Source organism: Podarcis vaucheri (genome assembly GCF_965113315.1).
Source record: "Podarcis vaucheri genome assembly, chromosome: 15".
NCBI classification, from domain to species: domain Eukaryota; kingdom Metazoa; phylum Chordata; class Lepidosauria; order Squamata; family Lacertidae; genus Podarcis; species Podarcis vaucheri.
In genome coordinates this window covers 12,716,220-12,742,221 of record NC_138753.1, presented here as the reverse complement: position 1 = coordinate 12,742,221, position 26,002 = coordinate 12,716,220, and the positions used below count along the sequence as shown (strand labels likewise).

General features: G+C 47.5%; 1 protein-coding gene across 7 annotated transcripts in view; it reads left to right on the top strand.

Annotated features, from left to right (window-relative positions):
* The first annotated feature begins 5,294 nt into the window (after positions 1-5,294).
* The window catches only part of SH2B2 (SH2B adaptor protein 2), a 66,374-nt gene continuing 45,666 nt past the window's right edge, over positions 5,295-26,002 (top strand). For 3 of the 7 annotated variants that reach the window (XR_014214134.1, XR_014214135.1, XM_082201433.1), the window contains exons 1-2: positions 6,463-6,816; positions 6,993-7,093. Coding sequence is in view for 3 of the 7 variants with exons in the window: in XM_082201433.1 (XP_082057559.1) it covers positions 7,073-7,093 (21 nt within the window). In the remaining 4 variants the exon portion in view is untranslated. Of the gene's footprint in view, positions 5,548-6,462; positions 6,817-6,992; positions 7,094-8,895; positions 8,999-11,485; positions 11,698-26,002 lie in introns of those variants that run through there. The other 4 variants (XM_082201432.1, XM_082201431.1, XM_082201435.1 and 1 more) reach the window with 4 other exon arrangements.

Here is a 26,002-nt window from a genome sequence, read left to right as displayed (position 1 = left end):
GGTTATCCCCAACTAATACCTCCAATCAAAAGTCAGTGACTGGCCTGTCAAAGTCCTGCTAAATTAAACACTTTCCAACTTTGACAACAGTGATGTGCAGGGATGGTCGGGTGATACTTAACTCAAAGGAATGAAAGCAGCTAATTACGGCATTTGAAGATGCTGTTCAAAACAGAAGAGCCAGCCAAGTTGTATTTTCTTTTCCTCCTGATCGGTTGAAGAGACTCCCTTATTTCAGAAGCTCTTTTCAGAGTGCCCACCTTTTGAAATAATTATCCCAACGATGCGATCCAGAATTTATGGGGAAAGACAGCAAGGGCACTGAATTGTTTATGTTGCAAACGGAAATGGAGATTACACAACACACCCTCCTCTTTCTCGTGCAGTTCTGTGGCTTTCCTTGAGCCTGTGGGCAAGTCCGGTGGTTTGGAAGCAGCCCGGAACCCCGGAACGCTGACAGCAGCTAATTTCCCCCAGTCTGGTAATGTACCAGGCTCTGACCGTAGATGTTTTGCCATCGATTGTTAAGCATCGAGTCAGCTGCTTTCATTTGTAAGAAACAAAACTGCAACTGCCCTCTTCAGTTTCGCCCAGATTAATGACAACCTTTCATAACTATATGTAGGGCCTAGTTATAAGGCCCTGATTTTGTGGTCTTTGCTGAATGACTGTCCCTCGGGGCAGGGGGGCTTTTAGGAATTCCTTGTTACAAATGAGTAGCTAGTGTTTGTAATTATTCAGAATTTGGTTCCGTTCCTAGAAAACCCCTATAGTCAGGGTGGGGAACCTCAAGCTTTCTTAAGGTTGCTAGACTACAACTCCCATCATCCCTGGCCATTGGCCATGCTGGCTAGAAGAAGAAGAAGAAGAGTTTGGATTTGATATCCCGCCTTTCACTCCCCTTAAGAAGTCTCAAAGCGGCTCACAATCTCCTTTCCCTTCCTCCCCCACAACAAACACTCTGTGAGGTGAGTGGGGCTGAGAGACTTCAAAGAAGTGTGACTGGCCCAAGGTCACCCAGCAGCTGCATGTGGAGGAGCGGAGACGCGAACCCGGTTCCCCAGATTACGAGACTACCGCTCTTAACCAATACACCACACTGGCCCTTGGTTTCCATTTTTTGCACAAGGGCATGATGATGGAGACAAGCTAAGGAGCTGACAGCAGTGCCACTCCCTGGGCTGGAAGTTGTTGGTAAGGAGGCAGTGGGGAAAGAGGGTGGAGGCACCCAGAATCTGGTGGGGTAGCTCTCCATTCTCCCTAATGGACCAACCTTCGCTGACAAGTGACAACAAAATGTTGCAGTGTGCCTTAGTTCAGGGTTCCAGCCATGCCATTCCTCCTCTTCCTCCCTGATTTTGCAGTTACAATTTCCCAATAGTCAGCCAACATGTTCTTCTCAGCCCTCGTCTGGTTTTTTTGGGAGGGGATGCTTGCCCTCATTATTTTTTGTCACTAGGTATTTGGGGGGGGGTATGGTTTCAGCTACTAATGCAGTCACTATGAGCATATATAACTGATCAAACTGGAAAACATTTTCATCAAGCTGAAAAAGGTTCCCTTAAGGAAGCAGAATTTTTATTTTTGTTGTAGAAAATGTAAGTGCTTATAGAAACTGTGGGTAGCAGGTGCTTAATTAGAAGAGGTTTCCCCCTCTTCTCTCTCTCAACGGAGGGAATGTCTCTTTGAGATTATGCTTGGTGAAGCACATGTGTTACTAACTACAAAGGAATTATATTATTCTTTTTAGAACTATCACTCCCTCTAATATCAAGTTCAGGTGGTGTGTGACAACAGAAAATCAGCCACTGGGAAGGAACAAGAGGGGCATATCAGCGTGCTCAGAGATACACTCTCAGAGTGTGAGAGTCAGTGTGGTGTAGTGGTTAGAGTGTTGGACTAGGACTTGGGAGACCAGGGTTCAAATCCCCACTTGGCCACAAAGCTCACAGAGTGACCTTGGGCTAATCGATGTCTCTCAGCCTAACCTAACTCACAGAGTTGTTGTGAGGATTAAAGGAGAGAGACATATACACCACCTTGGAGAAAAAGTGGGATATAAGTGAGCAATAAAAACAAATAAAATAATATTATAACTAAGAGTTGCAGAAATGCTAAAAAAGAAACACTCTGTCCTGTAGGGGTGTGCCAACTTAAATAAAATATATTGGGGGGGGGATTAAGCCCCGCTCTGCATAATTGATCACACAATGCAGTGCATGCACACCATTTGAATGGAAATACCCATCAACTTTGGGGTGCCCCAACCCTCAATTATTTTATTGGGGAGGGGCGAAGGGACCTCGGCCCCCAGGAGTTGGCTCCCTCCTCAAAAAAAAAAAAAAAAAAGCCCATTGAATAAAGACTGAGCATGCTCAGTAGGCACAGAAAGTTGAGTGGCAGTTGAAAAAGAAAAGCAGAAAACCTGACGGATGGATGAATGGATAGAACCCTGAACAGGAGCACTCCTATTTGGAAGGAGTATACGCTGCAACATTTTATTACGTGTCCCCTGTGTTGTTTCCCCCAAATACACTTTTAATGGATGAATTAACTAAAATTCATAGGAGCAATCAGCTGAGATTTCTTTAACAGGGTGGCATCAATGTAGGTTATCCCCAAGTTTGATTTTGCTTGTCTTGAAGGGCACCTCTGAGCACTTATTTTGGACCAAGCATCCCATGCCTTTGCATTGCTGCTTGGCCATTGATCACATCTTCCCCTCCTCACCCGCTCAGCCACCCACACACCAAAGTTCCTTTCCCATTCATATACATTTTTAAAGAAAAGAGCTGAACGGATCAATAGGCTCTTAGCTTGAGATTTCATTAAGGGTTTTTCTGCAACTCAGGCATTGATCGCCTGCCCAAGCGATGCCAAAGGCATCTTTGCTGTGGAGAGGAGCACAGAGTTCCTATAAATGCAGGAAGTGAATACTTTTAAATCTGTTGTTTGTTTGCTTGCTGTCCGGACAGGTGGGTATAGATCTGCTGGTCTATGGGTTCTTGCACAAGGGGCAGAGCAGCAGTGATGTGGAAGAGATTTGATTCATTTCGCATTTAAAGTTGAACGTACCTATTTCACACTTTCTGAAACAACACAATACATTGATCTACACACAGCCATCCTTCAAAAGTCACCATTCTCAAGTTATGTAGTTCAATAAAGGTTCTTGCTGTTGCCACTGTGTCACCTTGCCTCGTGCGAACCCACCTACACTTCACTGGCTACGAAGATGGGATGGTAGGCTAGGTTAAAAAAAATACAAAATCACCATTCTCCACTTTTTTTCGCAGTTCTCAAGCCAAGTAACGTGTACACAAATGCATATAAAATGTGCATAAATATACTTATTTTAGTGAAAGTAGCATTAAAAAGGCATTATATTAGGGGAAATTCCTCTGCAAAAATTGCATGCCTAATTATATGCTAACGTACATGTTAGAAGAAAAGTGTACCTAAATGCTGATGAACATTCATGAGGGCTTTTTTATCTGAGAGAGAGAGAGAGAGAACCAACTGATGTTGAAACATAGAAGAAACTGAAGAATGGCAAAATGAGAAACTGAGAAAACCCCAAACTGACAGATTCACCCATTCCTGCAAACCATCTATATATCCCTGTATCCCACCCACATGGACTTATATTGCATATTAAAACTTGAACCCAGTCTGTTGAACCCAGACAACTTGTCTGCTCTCTAATTACAAGCCAACTCTTGTTCCTGCCTATCTGTCCCATCCAAAATGTTTGCCTGTGTTTAACATTGGCACTTGTTGTAATACACCGAAATCCCTGAGAGCTGCTGTGTGGCTGCTGACTAACGGCCCATCCGAGCACTTTCAAGGTGTCCTTGGTTTTTAGGAAGAGCAGGATGCTGCGATTTTGTTCCCTGAGTCGGGCTTCATAGCTCAGCTGCAGAGCTCCTACTGTACATACAAAAGGTTCCAAATCCAATCTCTGACATTTCCCATTAAATGGATCAGGTAGCAAGTGATGGGAAATACCTTTGCGGGAGACTCTGGAGAGCTGCCATGTCTCAGAGCAGGCAGTACCAGGCTCGCCCAGTGAGACCTGCAACAAAATGTTGCAGCACGAAGTGCTCCTGTCAAAAGTTCAGGAGTCCCAAGATTAGCTGCAAGAGTTCCAGGACATCACGGGAGCTATGAAGTTGTTCCAACAACATTCCCTGCCTACCCACCAAGATTTTAAGCAGGTGCAGAGAAAACTTTGCTACTTGTGAGAGTCCCTGTCTCTCTGGGAATTTCTGACCTGAGGCTGGGTGAATCTCGTTTCTTCTTCTGTTGTGCCAACTCTCCACAGGAGACCTCATCAGGTGTGCCTCCACCTCCTCTGAGCTCTCCCACTCTTTCACAGGCTGGGAAGGAGCAGCCCTTTGCTCTCCTGCCTCCTCAGGGGCAGAGCAAGGGAGTGGAGGTCACCAAGTGGGAACTGCTGCAGTCTCACCACTCCCTCCCTCAATTCCAAGTCTTCAGCCTCAAGTGCCTCCAATTCCTGGTTTGAATCAGTGCAGTGCAACGTGATTATGTTGCCACGTATGACTATGTGATGTTGCCATGCATGCGAGCTCTTGAAGGGGGCTGCACAGAAGATTGAGGATGCCCAGGCTGAGCTTCAGGAGAGCAGAACGCCACACATCCTTGCACCTGGCCTCAGGTGATTTGCTGTGTTCAGATCTCTCTGCTATCTGTTAACTTGCTACCATGGTTGACTGCTGAGGAAAGGCAGGCAATCTCCTAGACAGGCAAGGCTCTGTAATTCGTCCATTTCAGTTGACTGATCACCCAGGCTTAATTTACAAGTTATTATTTCCCTCAATTTATTTGATTTATATCCCACCCTTTCTCCTGTCATAGTACTCCAAAGGGTGCCCCTCAGGTGTGGGGTGGGGTGGAAGTCCACGCTGTTTTGGGTCAGAAAAGTAGCCCACAACTTTATGGCTGCCAGCATGAATAAAACAACCCTATAGGTAAGAGGTTTTTGACCTTTTTCAGTCCAAGTCTCCCTTGACCAACTACATTCTTTCTGCCGGGCTCAGGAGCCCAGTTGTGTTGCCCTTTGCCTGCAGAGCTGGCAGCCTCTCACCCTTTTTTGAACACCCTCCCTTGTGGAGTGTTCCCTCAGCCTCCTCTCCTCTCCCCTCTCCTTGGGAGTCCTCTGGGCAGCCGCTGCCGCCGCCCCTGGTCTCTGAGCTGCCTCCTCACAACACTGCCCCACAGGGGCCTGGGTGGACTGGCTGGCTGGGCTTCCTCGCCCACTTGCTTCCTTACTCCAAGGCTGCCTTAGCTCCTGGCAACCAGCACCCCCTGGCCAGCCCCAGAGGCACCATTCACCTGGGGGGATTGTAGCTAGGGCTGCTGCAACCAACAGCCGTGCAAGCCTTTGGGAGGCAGAGATGCGAGAGGGCACCCAAGGAGGGAGGGAAGGAAAGAGGGACAGAGGCCAGTGTCGCCCACGGCACCCCTGACCACCATTCAAGGCACCCCAGGGTGCCACGGCACACTGGTTGAAAGCCACGGCTATAGGTAGTAAATGTCTCTCTACTGGCTGACAACCACCTTAATTTTAAAACTGACTGGTCAGTTCTTGATTTCAGAATGTTCTAGAACACGGGTGAGGATCCGGTGGCCCTCCAGTTAAGGTTGAAACCACAGCTCCCAGCACCCCTGCCTGGGGCAGATGAGAGCTGGAGTTCAACAACCTATGGAGAGATGCAGGTTCCTCACCCCTGTTCTGGAACATTCTGAAAAGAAATGGATCTGTTCTCAGGCGAGTTATATAAAGATAAACGCGGTGCACCACTAGTGACCATCTCTCTGAGGAACGAAAGGATCCTCTCATAAGGATTGCGAGTACAGTGGTACCTCGGGTTACAGACACTTCAGGTTACAGACTCCGCTAACCCAGAAATAGTACCTCGGGTTAAGAACTTTGCTTCAGGATAAGAACAGAAATCGCACAGCGGCAGCGGGAGGCCCCATTAGCTAAAGTGGTACCTCAGGTTAAGAACAGTTTCAGGTTGAGAACGGACCTCCAGAACGAATTAAGTTCTTAACCCGAGGTACCACTGTAATCCCATGAGGCAGTTGATAACACATTTCCTTAGCAATGCCTTCTAGGACGGCAATCTTACAACCCAATCCTATGTGTATGAACACGTGTGGAGGAATGGTTCGTACGTCAGAGTGGGGCCTGGGAGACAAGGATTCAAACCCCCACAGCCCTGAAGCTCACTGGGTGACCTTGGGCCTGTCACTGTCTGTCAGCCTAACCTAGCTCAGAGGGTTGTTGTGAGATTAAAATGGGGAGGAGACAAACCATGTATGCCACTTTGAGCACCATGGAGGAGAAGTGGGATATAAATGCAGTTAATGGTAAATAAATAAATGTGCACACAGAGCTAAAGGACAGAATCTTTAATAACCTGAATGCAATTAAACCAGCCTCCCTGTTTAAATTGCCAACTTGTTTTAAAAGGGTTGTTTTTATTGAGTGTTTTAATTATGAAGGTTTATCTATATTTTGGAAAGCTGTTTGTCTGTTCTCCATTTGTAGCTCAGTTTCAGGCAGAGCGCTATGGACCTCACGCAATTAAAACCAAAGGTTTTAAGGCACATTTAATTTTTTTTCTTAAGGTCAGGCTGCAAGTGTGCAGGGAGTTGATATCCTTCTGACTTGACCTAGGAGTTCCTCAGACACATTCCTGTCAACAGCTCCTTTGATCATGTGAGGAAAATCTACAACACATTCCACCCTACCCCCCTCAAACCAGTGTTACCCCAGTTTCCTGGAGGGTATGTGTATTTTTTTTGGGGGGGGGATGCTTGAATATTATGTAAACCTGAGTTTAACTTAGTTGGGAAAAGAAGCGCCAGCCTCAGGATGTCACTGGAGCTTGCTTGGCGAGAACAGATGCCTGGTGGAGAGAGGTAAATTGTCTGCTGTGTAAGATTTTACTTCCTCTTCATAGACAAGGACGGTGGATCGAATTTCCTTGATTCGTCAGCAAGGACGCGGCGTGGACTCATCAGAAACGACAATCGATATGAAATGGAAACATTGGCGGGAAGAGTGAGTGAAAGTTGGAGCCTTCTCTGAGTCAATGGCACAAGAGGCTTCTTGACCTCGTTCCCCTCACCCTCAGCAATGCAGTGAATAAAGTGGATAAACTGCCATAAGTCCAAGCAGGGTGGGTAGAAATTGTAACTCAAGAGGAGGTAGCCCACCATGAGGCCCCCAGCCACTAGGGTCAAATTTGCAGCATACATTTACAGCAACTGCTTTGAACAATCATGGCTTCCCGCAAAGAATTCTGGGAGCCGTTGTTTGTCAAGGGTGGCTGAGGGGTGCTAGGAGACCCCTGTTGCAATTCTCGGGGTTGTTGAACCATCAACCCCTCTTCACAAAAGGACTGGTGTATGGTGGCCTAGGTCAAATTGTCGCTTCTTGCCAGCCATGGGACTGGGGAGGCTAGGGTTCAAACCATGGCCAGTAGGCCATGAAGCTCACTAGGTTACCTCAGGCCAGCCATAGAACCTCTCAGCCATTGCTGAGTTTCAGTCAGGGTGAAATGTGCACTGCCTTCAGCTCCTTAGAGAGACAGTGGGATAGAAGTCTAATGAATGGATTGATGGCTTCACAAGGAGGTGTTTCGAAGCCTACATTGATTTGGGGGAGGGACATGCTGCAGCCCCAAACATCTGGAGAGTCTGGCTCTAGGGAGCAAAATAACAAAAGACATAGGAACATAAGAAGCTGCCTCATACCAAATCATATGAAGCTGCCTCATACCAAATCATATCGTTGGCCCATCTAGCTCAGTAAAAGGTGCCCTCTAGGTGTTGTTGAACTACAACTCCCATCAGACCCAGCCAGCGTAGCCAACGGAAGGAATGATGGGAGCTGTTGTCCAGCAACACCTGGAAGACACCATATTGGCTATCCTTGGTCTGTACTAGCAGTGTCTCCAGCTGTTTTTGGACTACAACTCCCATCATCCCTCGCTAGCAGGACCAGTGGTCAGGAATGATGGGAATCATAGTCCAAACCCACCCGAAACCCAAGTTTGGGAAACCCTGGCAGACCTACTTAGGAGATGCTGAGGACCCAACCAGGGACCTTCTCTGTGCAAAATAGGTGCTTGTCCACTGAGTTACAGCCCTTCCCCACAAAAAGGGAGACTTGGGCACCTAGACAGGAGACTGAAGGGGCATAAGGGTCTCCAGATCACAGTCTCACCCACTGGGGCGAGATGTTCTGCATCTCTATTTAAACTACAGCAATTATTTCTAAATGTGCACACGTGCCTATAAATCAGCAAGCCCAAATGTTATGCAAATCTGTGTCCTCTCTTGACTGCTATTTTGATGATGCATTTCCTTTCTGGGTGATGTGTAAGTAGCTACCCTTTTGTGAGTGTACAAGGAGGTCTGTGGTTTGGGCAATGAAGCCTGGCATGAGAATTGGGGTTTTCCAAGCGCATGCCTCTTTTCTGTTGTGAAACCTTGGAGGTTCTTAATATTTCTGTCATCTGTGCCATCCTGTAAGGCAGGGCTGGGAACCTGCAGTCCTCCAGATGTGGCTGGACTCCAGCCACTATGGCCAGGATGCTGGGAGCTGGAGACTAGCCACATCCAGAGAGCCACATGTTCCTCTACCCCTGCCGCAAGTCAGGCTTCGCCAACCCGGTGCCCTCCCAATGTCCTGGAAGACAACTTGGTTTCATGGAAGTTGTAGTCCAAAACACCAGGTTGGAAAAGGCTGATGTATTAATAATTTACCAAGTATAGGTGTGTAGGATATGTCATTCTCTGGCACTTAGAAGAAAAGTCTGGAGTGACTTTGGATACTAAACGGACATTCTATTCCATCAGGCTGCCTCAGTGGAAGAGACGGGAATTAGGACTCCCTTCATATGCTTTGCCAAAAGATCAGCATCACTAGACACCTACCCTGGGATTATTACTGTGCCAACTGGTCAGTATAAGAACGACTACTTGAGAATTGGCACCTGAGTTTGCTTTCCCACCTCCCTCTTCCCAGCCTGTCCCCTTGTCTGTCGGATTGCTTAGATTATAAACCTGCGGGCGGTTTTAATTTATTGGAAGTGTAAGCCGCTCTGGGGAGATGCTTTTTTTTTGCTGAAGAGCAAGGCACAAGTACTCTAAATAAATAAATAAAGTAATCTCAGGTTCAGGGTCCGGCCCTTCCATCAGGCAAAGTGAGATGTCAGCCACCTCAGGCGGCAGGTGCTGTAAGGTTTCGGACTATGAGGTTTTGGAAAGCAGAACTGTTTGTGCCATGTGGCCGGGAATATAGGCGTCAACTCCCTGGGTGCCCAAGCACCCACAAAATTCCCCAGAAAGGGGGCGGGCACCCACAAATTTCGGTGTCAGAGCCATGGCACTCATGGCCTCAGGCACCCACAGTTGTGGGGGCCAAACTGGCATTCCTGTGGCCTGGCCGACACCCCATAAACTAACCTGCTGCTCCCCAAGTGTGTGTGTGTGTGTGAGTGAGTGAGTGAGTGAGTGAGTGAGTGAGTGAACAAACACTGTACCATTGCTGATGATGATGTAAGATTGAGCTGCCAGATCAGTTGGCTGTCTACCATAGAATGGGGTGTGCAGATGCCATTTCAGACTTCACCCCAACAGAGATGGCTGATGACCACTGGACCCAGTGGGGCAGATAAGGGTGCCCCTTAGCTGGAGGTGGTCAGTTTGTTCTGGTTTTCTCCTTGTCCTCCCCACTCGCAAACATTTGTTTATTTATTTTCATATAATTTCCATACCGCTTGATTGTAAAAAAACACACGCACAAAAAACCTCAAACGGATTAAAACAATAAAATGATCCAAAAACAGTTAAAACCAGCTATTTGTATCATTCAAATAATGAAAACCAGCAATAAGCAAAACACAGAGTAAAACACGGGAATGTTCTGCATATTTGGATAGGCTAGCCTAAACAAACACCTTTTTTGCAGTCGCCAGGAAGACTACAGTGAAGATCAATTTCTTACAATTGTGGAACGAGTATTATGTGGCACTTGGAACAGTGTTAATTCCACAGAAGGAAAGGGTGGGTGTATGTGGGGTCAAGCAGTTCAGATGCTGTGGGCACTTAAAATGCAGTTGTACAATTGCTTAGCATCTATCTGAACTCATCCCTGCGAGGTGGGCTAAGCTGAGAAGCCCCTTTCTCCAGCTCCCTCCCTCCCACCATCAGACAAAGCTGAAGGGTGAGACCAGGTGCCCATAACAATATTTGTGATTGGCTGTGCTGTTCACAGCTGTTATTGGCCAGCAGAGGAGATGGGCAGAAAAGACTCTAGGCAGTCTCTGAATGATTGGAAAGTTATGAATGGGGTGGGCAGATGGAATACAAGACAGCCATGGATTTTGAGGTGAACCACCTTGCCCTAGCGGTCAGTCCCCTCTGCGCCTCAGGCAGCAAAATGTCTTTTCTCCCATTTCCCCCTCCCTTGCTTTCTATTACCATGTCTTAGCATCAGGCTATGCTTGAGGCAGGCAGGCACTCTGCACATTCTCAATGGCACCCTATTTATCCTTTCTTTAAACGAGGACTATTCCTCCACCAAGGGTGGCATTTGCTGTGGCGCTTACTTACTTGGTGGGATGGAAAGGCATTCTCTGTGTACACAAAGACCTTTTAAAAATCACTTCATGTATAATATATTACAGCAGATGGGTGGCTCTTAGCTGAGGAAAGAATGCGCTGCCCCAACTCAATTTTTCCCTTCCTTTAAATTGTGGCTACTTAAGTGTTGCTGGCTGCTGCTATGCTCACTCGGTGCGGCGAGAATGCACTCTGCACATGCTCAAGTTCACGGAATCCACTTTTTATATTTAAAAACTCCCTGAATATCACCTCTGAAGGTTTCGTTCAACATGCTCGAATCAACTGTTTCTTAAAAGTAACCCCTTGTGTATCGGAACTGCTTCTGGTTATACTTAAACAAGGAAAGGAAAGCCCTCTGTTCATGCTTAAGCACCAGTTGTCTGCCTGTGTGTATGTTTCAGAAAGCATAACTTCATGTATGATAGCTGGATAGCTCAGTTGGTGGAGCATGAGACTCAGGGCCGCAGGTTCGAAGTCCACGTTGGGCAAAAGATTCCTGCATTGCAGGGGGTTGGAATAGATGCCCCTTGGGGTCCCTTCCAATTCTGTGATTCCATATCAGACCTGGTCATTCATTGGGGTGGGAACACGCCCCCTGTACGTGCTTGACAACGTGGAAAAAAATAACCACGTCTTCACACGGAGCAGAGCTGTCCCTGCCTAGTTAGGTACGCGCTCTGCACATGCTCAGGGGCGTCTTTTTTGCTCTTTGTTTTGAAGACAACCCCTGCCTACCGCGGGTGTGTGACGGGGCGGGGGGGAGCGAGAGCCGGCTCGTCACATGACCTCTCCTTCTCCGCCTGCCGGGCCCTTTAAACCCTTCTCCGCCGAGCCAGTGGGAGGAGACCGGGGCCGGCTCGGAGGCACCGGCGGGGGCGCCTCTTCCTCGCAGCGGGAGCTGCTGCGCGCCGGTAGCGGCTCGCCTGCCCGCCCCAGCGCTTCCCTTCAGTCCCTGCACCCTGGTACCGGCGCCGCCGGGCGAGGACCGAGCCCGGGCGGACCCGACGCCCCTTCCATGCCTCTCCAAGCCCGGTAAGCGCTGCGCCCTCGCCGCCTCCCCCTTCGCCCTCTCCTCCTCCTCCTCCTCCAAGGAAAAGAAGCAGCAAAATCCGCCGCCTCCTGCTGCTGCTTTTCCGCGGTCCCTGCCTCCTGCTCTTAATCCCAAGATTTTGCTCTTTGCACGAGCGGGAAGGTTTGCTGGGGGTGGCTCGAAGAAGGGCCGCGATTTCAAGGAATGGTGCTTTCCACCGATCGTCTCCTTTTGCAGTTTTTAAAAATTATTTTAATTGTGGCTTCCCCATTAAGAATCGCTTGTTTTGCGCGTGTGTGTGTGCTTTTATGGGCTGTGCGGGGACGCTGATCTCTCTCCTCCACCCTCAGTTTTGGTTTGTAACGTTGTGGGGGTTTGTAAAAATGCAAGCGCGAATGGGTGGTCTGCTGGGGGGGGGAGCAGCCCCCTGCGGGGTTTGCTTCCTGCTGGGTGTGTTGCGAGCGCTGCCACCTTAAAATGACAGGAGGTGCACATCTGGATTGTGCAGCTGTGTGGGGGCTCCCCGCCGCCGCCGCCGCTACTTACACACGCATGCACACACACACACACGCCACCACCTTCTGGGGTGCAAATTGGTCCTGAAGAATTTGGCCCTTCTGTGTGTTTTGCACGTGCTATTTCGGAAAAAAAAGATCCGCACAAACCCCGCTTGTAAATTTGCATTGCCTCTTGGAGAATCGCTAGGTGTTGCCTCTGTGTGTGTTTTTGTGTGCGTGTGCATGCATAGGCGAAATATTTAGGGAGAAATATGTTCCCTCCTCCCTCCTTTTCGCTATGCCTGTTTTGCTTGCAATTTATCGGTGCTTTTCTCTGTCGGGTGGTGATCGTGTGTGCGAGAGAGAGATTCCCTCCCACTCCCTCCTTTCTCTTGCATATTACAATGCCGTACACACACACACACGGCCAGATCGACGTGGTGTTTTTTGTATTGTTTTTTGCATCCTGAGTGGTGTTGCGTGAAGCGAGGACGGCGATCTCCTGGGAATAATCCATATTCTATGAACCTGCCAATCCTTCCTTCCTTCCCTTAATGAGATCTGGGAGACGCAGCACGACGGCTGCCCCCTCCACCCCGACTTGCAATTATTTTGCAAGGAGACCCGTGAAGGGAGGAGGCCTTTTTGCAGGGGAGGGGGCCGGTGGGTTGCCTGCGTGCTTTTCTCTGTTTCCGCCTACACCTGCGTGGGCAGACATCAGGTGCGATTAACCAGATAACCACAGCTTCGGCTGCAGAAATCCGTAACTGGGACTGCCCAGTCTGCTCACTGACTGCCCACATGTAGTGTGAGAATTGGGTCAGAGTGGCCGTAGGGTCCCCTCCTGCCTTCTTCCACATCAGTGGGTCCTGAGCTGTTGTTTTCCCCCTTCAAGTGACTCAGGGGAGCAAGGAGATTATTCTCTGTGGGGTAGATGTATGCTCCAGATATGGGGCAGGCAGGCTCCTTGAGCAACCCCCTGACCCTTCCCTTTGCCCCCTGCACTTCTTTGCTTCCCAGTCTACAGCTCCGTGCATGAATGCTTGCCATTATGGTGGGCTGGATGTGCAGAAGGTGCAATCACAAGGCGTGTGTGTGTGTCTCCGTGTGTGCTCTGCATGCAAAACATTTCATCTGTGTCAAAGGTGGAGGACGCTTCTGTCTTCGCTGCCAGAAACCCCACTGAAGAATTTAGGGCTAATGGCTAATGGCAACCCTTCGCCTCAGGGGGGAAAGCTTTGTTTGGGAAGGATGGGAATGTTGTGAGAAGACTGAATTTGCCCCTTGGTCGTTTCTATCACTGCATCTCTCATTCTCTGGCTTCCGTTTGTCGGTCACACTAGTTGGAAGCGGGCTTCTGTGTGGAGTGAGCATTTGCTTTTGTTCAATAATGTGTTTCTGGCCCGAACCAAATGGGGTTGGGCCCTTGTGGGGGTTTTTGGGTTGTGTGTGTTGTATATACTCTTGAATACATCAAGTGTGAGGAGGCAGTGAATTGAGGAAGGGCTTGCCCTTGTCTTTCAATAACAATAATAATAATAATAATAAATTTTATTTAAACCCCGCCCTCCCCGGCCAGAGCTGGGCTCAGGGCGGCTAACACCAGTAAAATTACAGTAAAAACATAATAGCTGAAAAAACCAATTTAAAATACAGGTTAAAATGCAATTTAAAATGCAGCCTCATTTTAAAAGTGGCCCATAGATCAAAGCCATAAGGGGAGGGAAACATAAGGGTCAGACTGAGTCAGGACCAAAGACCAGGCGGGAAAACTCTGTCTTGCAGGCCCTGCGGAAAGATGTCAAGTCCCGCAGCGCCCTAGTCTGTTGTGACAGAGCGTTCCACCAAGTCGGGGCCAGTACTGAAAAGGCCCTGGCCCTAGTTGAGACCAATCTAATCACCTTGCGACTTGGGACCTCCAAAATGTTGTCATTTGTGGACCTTAAGGTCCTCTGCAGGACATACCAGGAGAGGTGGTCCCATAGGTATGTGGGTCCTAGTCCATTAAGGGTAGTGGTTGACTATTGAGAAGGCATCCTAGAACTGTAGAATTGGACAGAGGGACCCCCAAGGGTCATCTAGTCCAACCCCCTGCAATGCAGAAAGCATTCATGACAGGTGGCCACATATAATGGGACAAAACCAAGTGCTGCTTCCTGGTGGGGGGCTCCTACCATTGGCAGGACATTAGCAACAAGAAAACTAGTGTTCAGCAATGATCTTGACTGGCTGCGGGTTGTGGAGGGATGCTTAATTCTCCTTGTGTCTCCCCACCTCCACACACAAACCGCCACCAGTTGAAAATGTATTGCTCCTGTCAAAAGGAGCTTGTACATGTGTTGGTTGATCTCAGAAATGAATTCCTGAGTGGCAGCCCAGCCATTCTAGCAGATAAGTCCCTTCCTAGCTTCTTGTAATAATTTAGAAGATGGGACCAAGATTTGGGAAGGTTGGGTAGCCAGCTGAAGGATTTGCTCACCTCCCAAGCACATTACAATTTATGCATTTGCAATTCCTTTTTTCCAAGGAGTTTAGGGGTGGAGGGTGCATATATTTCTCTCAAACCTCCCCCCCAACCTCCAGCCTAATAACAACCCTGTGAGGTTGGCAGGAATAGCGACTGGCTCAAAGTTACCTGAGTTGGTCTTTGTGGCCATGTGGGGATTTGAACCTCGGTGCCATGGGCCTAATCCAGCACTCTAAGCCACATTCTCAGTGTACATTTAAAAGCACTACAAAACCACTTTAAATAGCCATGGCTTTCCCCATTGGGCCATGGCACTCACAGTAGTAAGCTAGTCAGTCATTCTCTGAACCTAACTTGCCTCGGAGGGGGTTCGTGGCACGGATAAAATGCAGGCAGGCCATGCTTGAGCTCTGAGGAAAGGCATGATAAAAAATAATCAAAATAACATTAAAAACTGAAAAATGCATGTTATCAACAGTTCAGACTATACCTCAGCAGTTGCAGTGTGTTTGCAGGTTTAGTGTTTGTGGATTCTAGATGCATCTTGTCTCTAGCACATGTGTTGGATTAATGCCTGGGAGAGACCAGGGTTCAAACCCCCACCCAGCCATGGAGCTTCCTGGGTGACCTTGGGCCAGGGTTGTTGTGAGGATAAAGGGAATTATAGAATCTTAACAATTGTAGAGTTGGAAGGGACCCCTTAGGGCCATCTAGTCCAACCCCCTGCAATACAGGGAGAACCATGTGTGCTGCCATGTGCTCCTTTGGAGGAGAGGTGGGAAATAAATGTGACATATAAGTAAATATGTGTGTACCTCCTGCTCTGAGGCTTAAGTGTCCCAGGATGCCTTAGGAGGGGAGGCTAAATCCCAAAGAAGTTTTAAGAAGGTATTTCCCAATGCAGGCAAATTCTGGGACAAGGGTTGCCAGGGATATTGTCCAGAGAGTAGAGACCACCGGCTTAAATGTAGCTGCTGTTACTGGTAGGTAAGGTTACTTGTTATCAGGGCAACGATTCCACATAGCTGAAATCAATTCATTAAAATGTTCTGTTCTGTTACCGTTGGCTTTAATATAGAGCTGCCATACATCGGGATTTTCCCAGACATTACTGGGATTTCAAAGGTGGAATTGACGTCTGGAATGCTCAACAGTTTTGGGATGTCCTGGTTTTTATTTTTTTAAATACGGCAACGCTACTTTCATAGGGATTAAGGGTGGCAGTCAGCTGTACTTGGAGCACATCAGTTGGAATGAATGAACAGGACTAAGCTAGGCCTCTGAATTTCAATGGATCTACTCTGAGTAAAACTTACCACCCAGAGCTCCCTTTTTTCTCTCATCACAATACATGTGTTAATTAGATCACCAAATGCCAGGATGCCTGTGCTTAACAACTGTTTTGCGAATGTTAATTATAGCTGTTAACTCTGGCTGCTATTAAAATATAGCCTATATAACTTGGGGTAATGCTGCATGCATCTCAAAAAGTGGACCACCATCCATGAAAGCTTGTTCCAGGGGTGTTGCTCCTTCATGGCCTCCAGATGTTGTTGGATTCCAAGTCCCATCAGCCTCATCCAATATGGCTGTCAGGAATAATGCGATTTGGAGTTCAACTATTTCTTGAGCAGCACAGGGGTCCCCCCATCTCTCCTTTTGCCATGATACCTTTGATGTGTCTTTTAAGCTTTGCGGAAAGGGCCAGGAAGCTGCCTCAGGCTTGAGTCAGACCGTTAGTCCATCTAGTTCAGTACTGTCTGCACAGACTGGCAGCAGCTCTCTTCACGGGGGAGTCCTTTCCAGCCCTACCTGGAAATGTCAGAGATTGGACCTGGAAATCTGTGTGCAAGGCAGATGATGCTGTTACAGAGCTGTGAAAATGAAGAATGGAGCAAGTTTGTTTTCTCCTCTTTCCAAAGGCTGGGACCTGAACCAATGTATTCAAGTTACAAGGGGACTCCGACTAAACATCAGGAAGAACTTTTCTGGCAGTAAGAGCAGTGAGACAGTGGAACAGACTCCCACATGATGTGGTGGACTCTCCTTCCTCGGAAGTTTTTAAGCAGAGGTGGAATGGCCACCTGTCTTGGACGCTTTAGCTGAGATTCCTGCATTGCAGGGGGTTGGACTAGATGACCCTGGGGTCCCTTTCAAACATGGCGAAGACGGCGCCCCCTCTGGAAATGGGTACAATTGATGGTAGATCAAAACCCTTTCAGCCTGGCAGCGGGGGGTTGTTGGGGCGGGATGGGCTCACCAGGTGAGCCTAGCAGGAACCTGTTTCAGCTGCTGCCAAACCCAGTATGGGTCAAAGCCATGTCTGCTGGAGACACCTTCTGTCTAGTTGTGAGGATTAAATAAGGAGGGAGTGAACCATGTGACCACCTGGAGTTCCTAGGAGAAAATGGTGGTATATACATTGTTGTTGTTGTTAGGTTAAAATACAACACATAAAAAGTGGCTTTAAAAACGTGAAGAAAGAAAACAAAGAATAGTATACCACATCCTAGATATACTATAATACAGTAGGTTAAACCTCGTAATTATTTACTGTTAACACTTGTTAATCACAGTGTTTAACCTACTTTATTCATAAATGAGTTTCAAATTTCATTTCACTTGTCCATGCAAAGCCTACATCTATAAGTAAATCAGCTCATAGTGTAGTCAGGTCTTCAATCTGTTGTTGTTGAAGAAGAAGAAGAGGAGGTTTGGCTTTGATATTCGGCTTTATCACTACCCTAAGAAGTCTCAAAGCAGCCAACAATCTCCTTTCCCTTCCTCCCCCACAACAAACACTCTGTGAGGTGAGTGAGGCTGAGAGACTTCAGAAAAGTGTGACTAGCCCAAGCTCACCCAGCAGCTGCATGTGGCGGAGTGGGGAATCGAACCCGGTTCACCGGATTACAAGTCCACCACTCTTAACCACTACACCACACTGAATGAATGGTGTCATGTATTTATCCTTTCCAGGGCTGCAGTGGTGGTATAGACATGCAATCAAGAAATGAAACAAATGAGCAAGTTGCTCATATCCCATCCATTTCAGTAGGCCTACTCCGAGTGTAGGACTTATAACGACACAACCCGGAGTGTCCAGTCACACCCAGTGAGGGAGTGTTTGAGATCATATCGGAAGGATTGGATGGTGAAGCTGTAGCGTGATACCCGTGGCAGAGAGGACCACTTTGCATGGGAAGGCATTTCTGTGCAGGCTGCCAAGGATCGCGGGAATTCCTGCAAGGTGTCTTGTTTAGTTTGCACCGTTGAAAGTAATTAGCAGCAAGTGTAGCAATACTGCAGCTCACATGCTGCATGTAATTGAATTTCCCAGCTCGGATTTGTGTTAGACGGCAGCGCTGTTAATATGGTATAGATTTGCATTTCCCATAATTCCTCAGCCAATTTAGGACACTTGGCTGTTGTCGCAAAACAGGGATGGGGAACCTCTGGCCCCAGGGGCCGAAATGGGGGCGGGATCTTCTGAGCGCTCCATGCCAATAGTGGGTGGGGCCAGGGGCGAAAGTGGGTGGAGCAATGGACATAGATAAAACTTAGGCTAGTTTGTACACACACGCACACACACACACACACACACACACATCTCTCTTACCCTCCATTCAGGCAAGCAGGTGCCTTTGTCAAAATTCAAGGACACATTCCAGAAAGTACCGTATTTTTCGCTCTATAAGATGCACCAGACCACAAGACGCACCTAGTTTTTGGAGGAGGAAAACAAGGGGGGGGGGATTCAGAATCCCAGAAGCCAGAACAGCAAGAGGGATCGCTGCGCAGTGAAAGCAGCAATCCCTCTTGCTGTTCTGGCTTCTGGGATAGCTGCGCAGCCTGCATTCGCTCCATAGGATGCACATACATTTCCCCTTACTTTTTAGGAGGGAAAAAGTGAGTCTTATAGAGCAAAAAATTCGGTAGATCCCGCAAGCTTGAAGTCTGCCTGCCCCTGATTTAGGCCACCTGGCTTGTCTAGGTAATTTGCACACACTCGTGGAAACATCGGGTGATGCCGGCTCTATGCACAAGATGCAAATTTCTGTTCTGTTTCCTTGCTTTTATCAGGAGAAGGAAACGGAATGGATTGTCGAGCCAAGGGCTACGCTTGCTTACTCTGTGGCTGGACGAATTCCTAATAGGGCAGCGGATAAAGAATCCGAGAAGGTTTTATTGCCTCCTCGGACAAATGTTTCCTAAGCCTTGAGTGACAGACGGAGCCTTCAGCCAGTCTGGGCAGGAAGTCAAAGCTTGCATTTAAGGGAAGGCGGCGTTGACTGTTCAGCAGGGAGGGGTGAAACGCCACTATTTAGTTGGCATTAAGAAAGAAAAGAAACAAAACCGAACCAGAAGCTTCCTGACTGGCTCAAACAGGAGTCGACAGAGACAGCCAGTCTGATGTGCTATTTATATTATATCCTATAGATCCCCATTATTATTCTTTAAAAAAAAAAAGTTTGTTCTCATCTCAGGGAGGTGGGGAAGGAATGCTGCTCACCCAGAGACAAAACATTGCTAGTATTTCATCCTCCTCAAGCTGCATCTCTGAAGCGTCCATGCTTGGAAATAAAAGTCATTGGCAGGGCTGTCATCCAAGTAAACTTGTACTGACGACTGGGGAAGCAGAAGCTTATGGGAAGAGGCTGCTTTTGAAATTTGCCACATTGGTTGGTGGAAACTCAGATCTATAAGCTAGGCTCCAAATGGCTCCTTAAACCAAGGTTGCAGCCACCAAAACAGAATGCCTATTTGCCATTTGGGGACCAGGCAGCTAGAAAGCTGTATTTTTCAATACAACGTTTTGGTTCCTGAAATTCATTCTGATTGTGCAGATACAGATAGAACTCTACAGGGTGTGTTGCTAGTGTGTGAGAACAGTCAAAATCCAAGGATCTTTCAGGCACACACCTCCAGATGGTGGTGACGTCAGGTGCCATCCTGGGACCCAGGCATCTTCACTTGGTTGCAGGTGGCTCATAGCCAGGTGCAAAACGCGCCTGGCAAATTCCTAACACTTGCACAAGGCCTGGATCTCGGGGAAGGGCCAAGCAGGTTGTTAAGAAAATGGCTCACCTGCAAGTCATCAAATGCCCCTGGCCTAACACCTCCCCACCAGTTGAACTGTCTCAGTTGCCTTCCAGTCAGTGAAGAACCATCCCTTTCTGGAAAGGTGCTTGGGGATAAGTCCGAGGGCAAGATGGCTCCGAAAACTCCTCCAAGGACATGGAGGCAACAGGACCAGCACAAACAAAATCTTGCATGCCAAGCCTCTAAAGGACACCAGCTATGCAAATACCAGCTAATGCCACCAGCTAATGCCTGCCCTGCTTTTCAAAAGGAGAGAGCAGCTTACACCTGGTGACATATTGCAGATCTCTCTTTTTTTAATGAAATATTTATTAAGGATTTTAAACAATATATCACCAAACACATAAAACACCATCACCAACATAAAACAAACAAAAAAGAAAACAACAAAAAGTTAACATACAATAAATTAAAAATACAACATAATTAATTTCCAAAAAAAACATATTTCCATAACCTTCTTTTTGGACTTCCTCACATCTCCCTTATCTGCGTTCCCAGTTATAAAATTGCGTCAGCAATGCTTCACCTTTTTTCAACTCTTACTTTGTAGTTTTCAAATATTATGTCTCCAAATTTTAATTTCTATTTTCACATACTTGTATATTTAAGTTTGGCATAATATTAAATAAAATTTCATCCTTATTCTTATAAATCACTTATTTTCATACTTCTTAACTAAAGTTACTGGTGCCAAGTTATTTTCTATTCTGCATTATCTTAGCATTCATACAATTTACAGTGTTTTTGCAAATAGTCCTTAAACTTTTTCCAGTCCTCTTCCTCCGTCTCTTCTCCCAGGTCCCGGATTCTGCCAGTCATTTCTGCCAATTCCATGTAGTCTATCAGTTGCATCTGCCATTCTTCCAGAGTGGGCAAATCTTGGTTTTTCCAAGACATATTGCAGATCTCTGCTGTGCCTTATGAATTTGCAGCCCCGTAAACCCATGCTGGAACGTTGCACTGACTTCTTATATAAAACCTTAAAAACTTCCCACCGTGCTGAGATTCTGATTTTGCCAAGAGACAGCCAGGACTCCTGGAATCTTCTGCATGCAAAGCATATGCATTTCGACTTGAGCTTCTCAGAGAGCCATGTTGTAGGAGACCAAGGTTCAAAAGCAATTCCCCACTCTGCCACTTGGCCTGACCTACCTCACAGGGTTGTTGTGGGGATAAACGAGGGGTTGACTAATGTCAGCTGCCTTGAGCTTGCAGAAAAAGGTGAGATACAAATGCAACAAATAAATTGCAGCCTACAGTGGTTGTGATATAAGAATTGTCTTATACTAAGTCTATCTAGTGCAGTACTGTCTGCCCTGACAGGCTCCCATGGTCTCAGGTGACAAAAACTGAACCTGGGGCCTTCTATGTGCTAAACCAGTATTGGAGGCGGTATGCCTTTGAATCCCAGTTACTGTGGGAATCACGAGTGGGCATGGCAATTGTCCTCCTGTCCTGTTTTATGCTTTCTAGAGATATCTGGTTGTTGGCTGTGAGAACAGCTGGTCTGAAAGAAAAAAGAGACAGAAGAAGAGGGCAGCAGGCAGGTGGAAAAGGGGCAGTCATACAGTCAGAATGTTGTTGTTGTTGTTTAGTCGTTTAGTCATGTCCGACTCTTCGTGACTCCCTGGACCAGAGCACGCCAGGCACTTCTGTCTTCCACTGCCTCCTGCAGTTTGGTCAAACTCATGCTGGTAGCTTCGAGAACACTGTCCAGACATCTCGTCCTCTGTCGTCCCCTTCTCCTTATGCCCTCCATCTTTCCCAACATCAGGGTCTTTTCCAGGGAGTCTTCTCTTCTCATGAGGTGGCCAAAGTATTGGAGCCTTAGCTTCAGGATCTGTCCTTCCAGTGAGCACTCAGGGCTGATTTCCTTAAGAATGGAGAGAGTCTCCTCCAGCACCATAATTTAGAATGTGGCCCCCAACAAATTGCCCCTGAAGGAATGTGTGGCCCTGGAAAGGGGAAGAAACATTGCCTACTCCTATTTTTAAGGGATACAGCCTGGCGTCTCTGTTGCTGGTCTGGGAGGAAGTGAGATTTCTTGCCACACCAGTGTGGTGGTGTTATTAGAGGTGAAAAGGCACCGCTCTCCAAGTTCTGCTCCCTCCACCATCAATGAGGCAGAGCTGGAGCGAGTGGAAACTCTCTCAGTGCTGCAATATCCTGTCATGAATCCTGTTCAGGAGGTGATGGAAGAGGGGTAACATTTATTATAAATTCGGAAAATGTCACCGAAAATGATCAAGGGGATGGAGCGACTCCCCCTTTTAAAAAATTTGTTCATTTGTTAGTCGCTTTATCTTGTCCATGGCAACCCAAGGGCAACGTGCAGTCTTTCCCCTACGAGGAAAGTTTGCCGCATTTGGGACTTCCCGGTTTAGAGAAAAGGTGAGCAAGCGGCGACATGGTCGAAGTTTGTAAAATTACACATTGCATGGAGAAAGCAGATGGAGAAATGTTCGTCTCCCCATAACGCTAGAACTCGTGGATGTCCAATGAAGCTGAAAGTTGGAAGATTTAGGGCAGAGAAAAGCGAGGGCTTTGTCACTCAGTTAAACTATGGAACTCCCTCCCACAGGAGGCAGTGATGATGGCCATCAGCTTGGATGACTTTAAAAGAGGACTGTACCAATGCACAGAGAACAAGGCTATTGAAGGCTACTAGGCATGGTGGCCTGGGACGTGGGTGGCGCTGTGGGTTAAACCACAGAGCCTAGGACTTGCCGATCAGAAAGTCGGCGGTTCGAATCCCCGCGATGGGGTGGGCTCCTGTTGCTCGGTCCCTGCTCCTGCCAACCTAGCAGTTCGAAAGGACATCAGAGTGCAAGTAGATAAATAGGTACCACTCCGGCGGGAAGGTAAACGGCGTTTCCGTGCGCTGCTCTGGTTCACCAGAAGGGGCTTAGTCCTGCTGGCCACATGACCCGGAAGCTGTACGCCGGCTCCCTTGGCCAACAAAGCGAGATGAGCGCCGCAACCCCAGAGTCTGCCATGACTGGACCTAGTGGTCAGGGGTCCCTTTACCTTTACCTTTAGGCATGATGGCTGTGCTCTGGCTCCATGGTCAGAGACAGCAATGCTTCTGAATATTAGTTGCTGGAAGCCATGGGAGGGGAGAGGTCTCTTGGGCTTAAATCCTGCTTGCCCACAGGCATGTGGTTGGTCTCTGTGAGAACAGGGTGCTGGGCTCGATGGGCCATTGGCCTGAACCAGCCGGCTCTTCTTAGGATCTTAAATTGGACAATTTTTAATCTTCAGATGTAATCTTTTGGTTGGTCTCCCTAAGTTCAATGGGGCATAGACCCACTGAAATGAATGAACCCATGTTAATCATCTCCATTAACTTCAGTGGGTCTTCTTGGAGTAGGACTAGCATTGGAAACAACCCCCAGTGTATGATTGATACGGAACGGGGGGGGGGGGCAATGTCTTCTTCACTACAATATATTTGCTCAATTTCTCTAGGACTCCATCACCCCTCCCCTGTCCTCCATAATCTCTCAAGTAATACTGTCAAAATCCTGTTACAATGTATCCACTCTGTTTCTGCTTTTGCTCTATAGTACAGAGTGGCTTAGAAATCACTGAAATCTTCAAAAATTGATATAAAATCAACCGTAACTCCGATTTCTTCACTTTTGGTGTCATTCAACTCAGCTCCCCCTGGACTCCATAATGCTACCCCTACCTCCATAATCCCCGAAGCGGCAGGTCACGTACACAGGAATTTCTTAATCCTGTCAGATAGTCTTGCAAAATCCTTCCTTCGGGCAATATTAGGTGGCAGACGATGCATATCTCTGACCCATTGTCTTGCCACCGCCGGTACTCAATAAATGTGTATCTATGTATATTTCCCGCTCCGCATATCCCCCCTCCCTCATCCGAAAATGCTAATTAATGTAATCCCACCTTTTCATAATGTATTCATGACGTGTAAAGTATATTCATGATGTAACTTGTGAAACCCAACCTTCCCATAATGTATTCGTGACGTTTCATGCACTGTATTCTGGGACATGGAGGGAAAACTCAAAAGTTCATGTCACCCCCTTTCTCACTGTTCAATCTCGCCTTGAACCTGTTGCGCAATAAACTTGGATCTTCTGCAGTTTGCTCCTGCGTCCGGCTGAGCTCATTTTCTTCCGCAGGGACCCACGGACTTAGTCCGATGAGCTGGGTGGCAGAGTAACCCCGCACCCAGAATTTTTCCGTAACAGTTGGCGCCCAACGTGGGGCTTGTGGTTCTCCCAAGCTGCTGACTGGGGGCCCCGAAATCTTCAGCCGGCTCCAGGCCATTTTGCCTGGGAAGATCCTTTTGGACCCCCAGCCATCTTCTGGGCGGTAATCGAAAGCCCTAGGAGTTCAGCCGGGGAGCAAAAGAGGGATCCAGCCGGCTTATTCATCGATCCCGGGATCATCATAGAAGACGCGTGAGTATAAGGAAAAAGGAAAATCCAGTGCACTGGTGGGAAGGGGGTGGAAGTCTCCTGGCAACTGAATTCTCTGCCCTCCTCTCTATCGCTCCTTCTTGCCTTTCTCTTGGTCCGGTTAGTGAGAGAGACCGTGGACCGCTGCTCAACCCGAAAGGGGGGTTCTGAGCTCTATCCCTTTTCCTTAAAATCTCCAGCCAGCCGCACCAATTGGGAGCCCGAAAGTAAGACGGAGAGACCCGACTTGAAAGATAGCCGACTCTCTGCAACGGGCATCCCAGTTGAAAGCAAGGGGTTGGAGCTCTCTTTCCGATCTTCCCGAGCGTCCTTTCTAGGGGGCAGGAAGTGGTCTTGCTTTCTATCCCAATCCCAGCCGCACCGGTCGAGCTACATACCACGTGTACTGTAAGCTCGCTTCCGAAAGCAAGGGGGATTTTCGACCCGAAATTCTATCCAGGGACCACCCGATCTGGCACTGCATGGCGCGGGCGTCCAGTAGGGCCCCTTTTCCTGAGATGTGACGATAGGTAGGAGGTTGCCAGGAGGGATAGCCCATGAGGAATTGGGCAGGACCGGCAGAGTGGAAAGAGACCCCAGGTTATAGGAAATAAGGAAATAAGGAAATAGGAAATGGAACGCAAGGAACCGGATAGCTAGAGCTCTCTAAAACCCACTAAGGAAGTTGCCAGGCAACTAGAAGCCCCTTCTCCTCTTTACTATACGTCCCTGTACTAAGCGTACCAAACCCCTAGACATACCAATCCTAATCAACCCCTCTTTTTTCCCCTTCTCTATCCCAGACACCCCCCCCCAAAAAAAAGAAAAAAGCAAAAAAGCAACAACAGCAACGCATGCATCTATAAAGGGGTACCCAGTCAACCAAGCGTTGTGAGCCCTACCAGTCTGATTACCTGGTGGTGTGTTTGAAGAGGCAAGGAGGCTCATAAAACCATGTGGGACCTTCCTACTAATTTCACTTAATGAAGCCAAAGGTAGTGGCCCATCTCCTTGCAATAACCAACTAAAGGATGAGAATATATATGTTTACATGTTGTCTGTTATGTGTGTTGTCTGTTAATACATATATGAGAATATGTATGTTTACATGTTGTCCGTTATGTGTGTTGTCTGTTCCTTCTGTCTCTGGCAGACTGCCTTTCTTAAGTGTGCATAGTTTAAACTGCAAGCTTGCTTCAAAATTTAAATCTAAGGAAGTCATGCTGGATCTTAGCAGTCCTAAATAAGAGAAAATGAGAATGAAGTGTGCAAATGTTTACCCCACCTCTTGCTTTGCCCCAACTTTTGAGATTGCGAGTCTACAGTCTTATTTTGGAAGGTGCTGATAACCTAATGTTTCTGCTGCAAAAGCCTAGTTGAGCCAACTGCTCTCAAGCTAAAATGCAGTGTATGTATTTCATTAAGCATATGCCTATGAACGTATGGTGTTCCTTCTAAGAAAATATCTGAGTCCAGTTTTAACTTTGATTTGGTTGGACAGAAGAGTTATTGTAAGGCTCCTGATATCAGTCTCTATAAGACTTCCTGGCCTCTTTTCTTAGAAAATGCCCCCCCCCCCCGTTTCATTCTGTCTCTTTCAGGGTTTTTTTTTCCCCTCCTTCTTCTTATTCTGTGCCAGGTAAATTTACTCCTGAGTAAGCTTCCTTTAAAGGAAACTGCAAGGGGGGGCATAGATTAGGCTTACTATTGCTCTGCAAGTTCAACAAAATTGTCAAATCTCTGGCTTTTGTAATTATTTGTGAGTGGTTATATCAATTGAATTAACTTTGCTTTATAAAAGATCCTC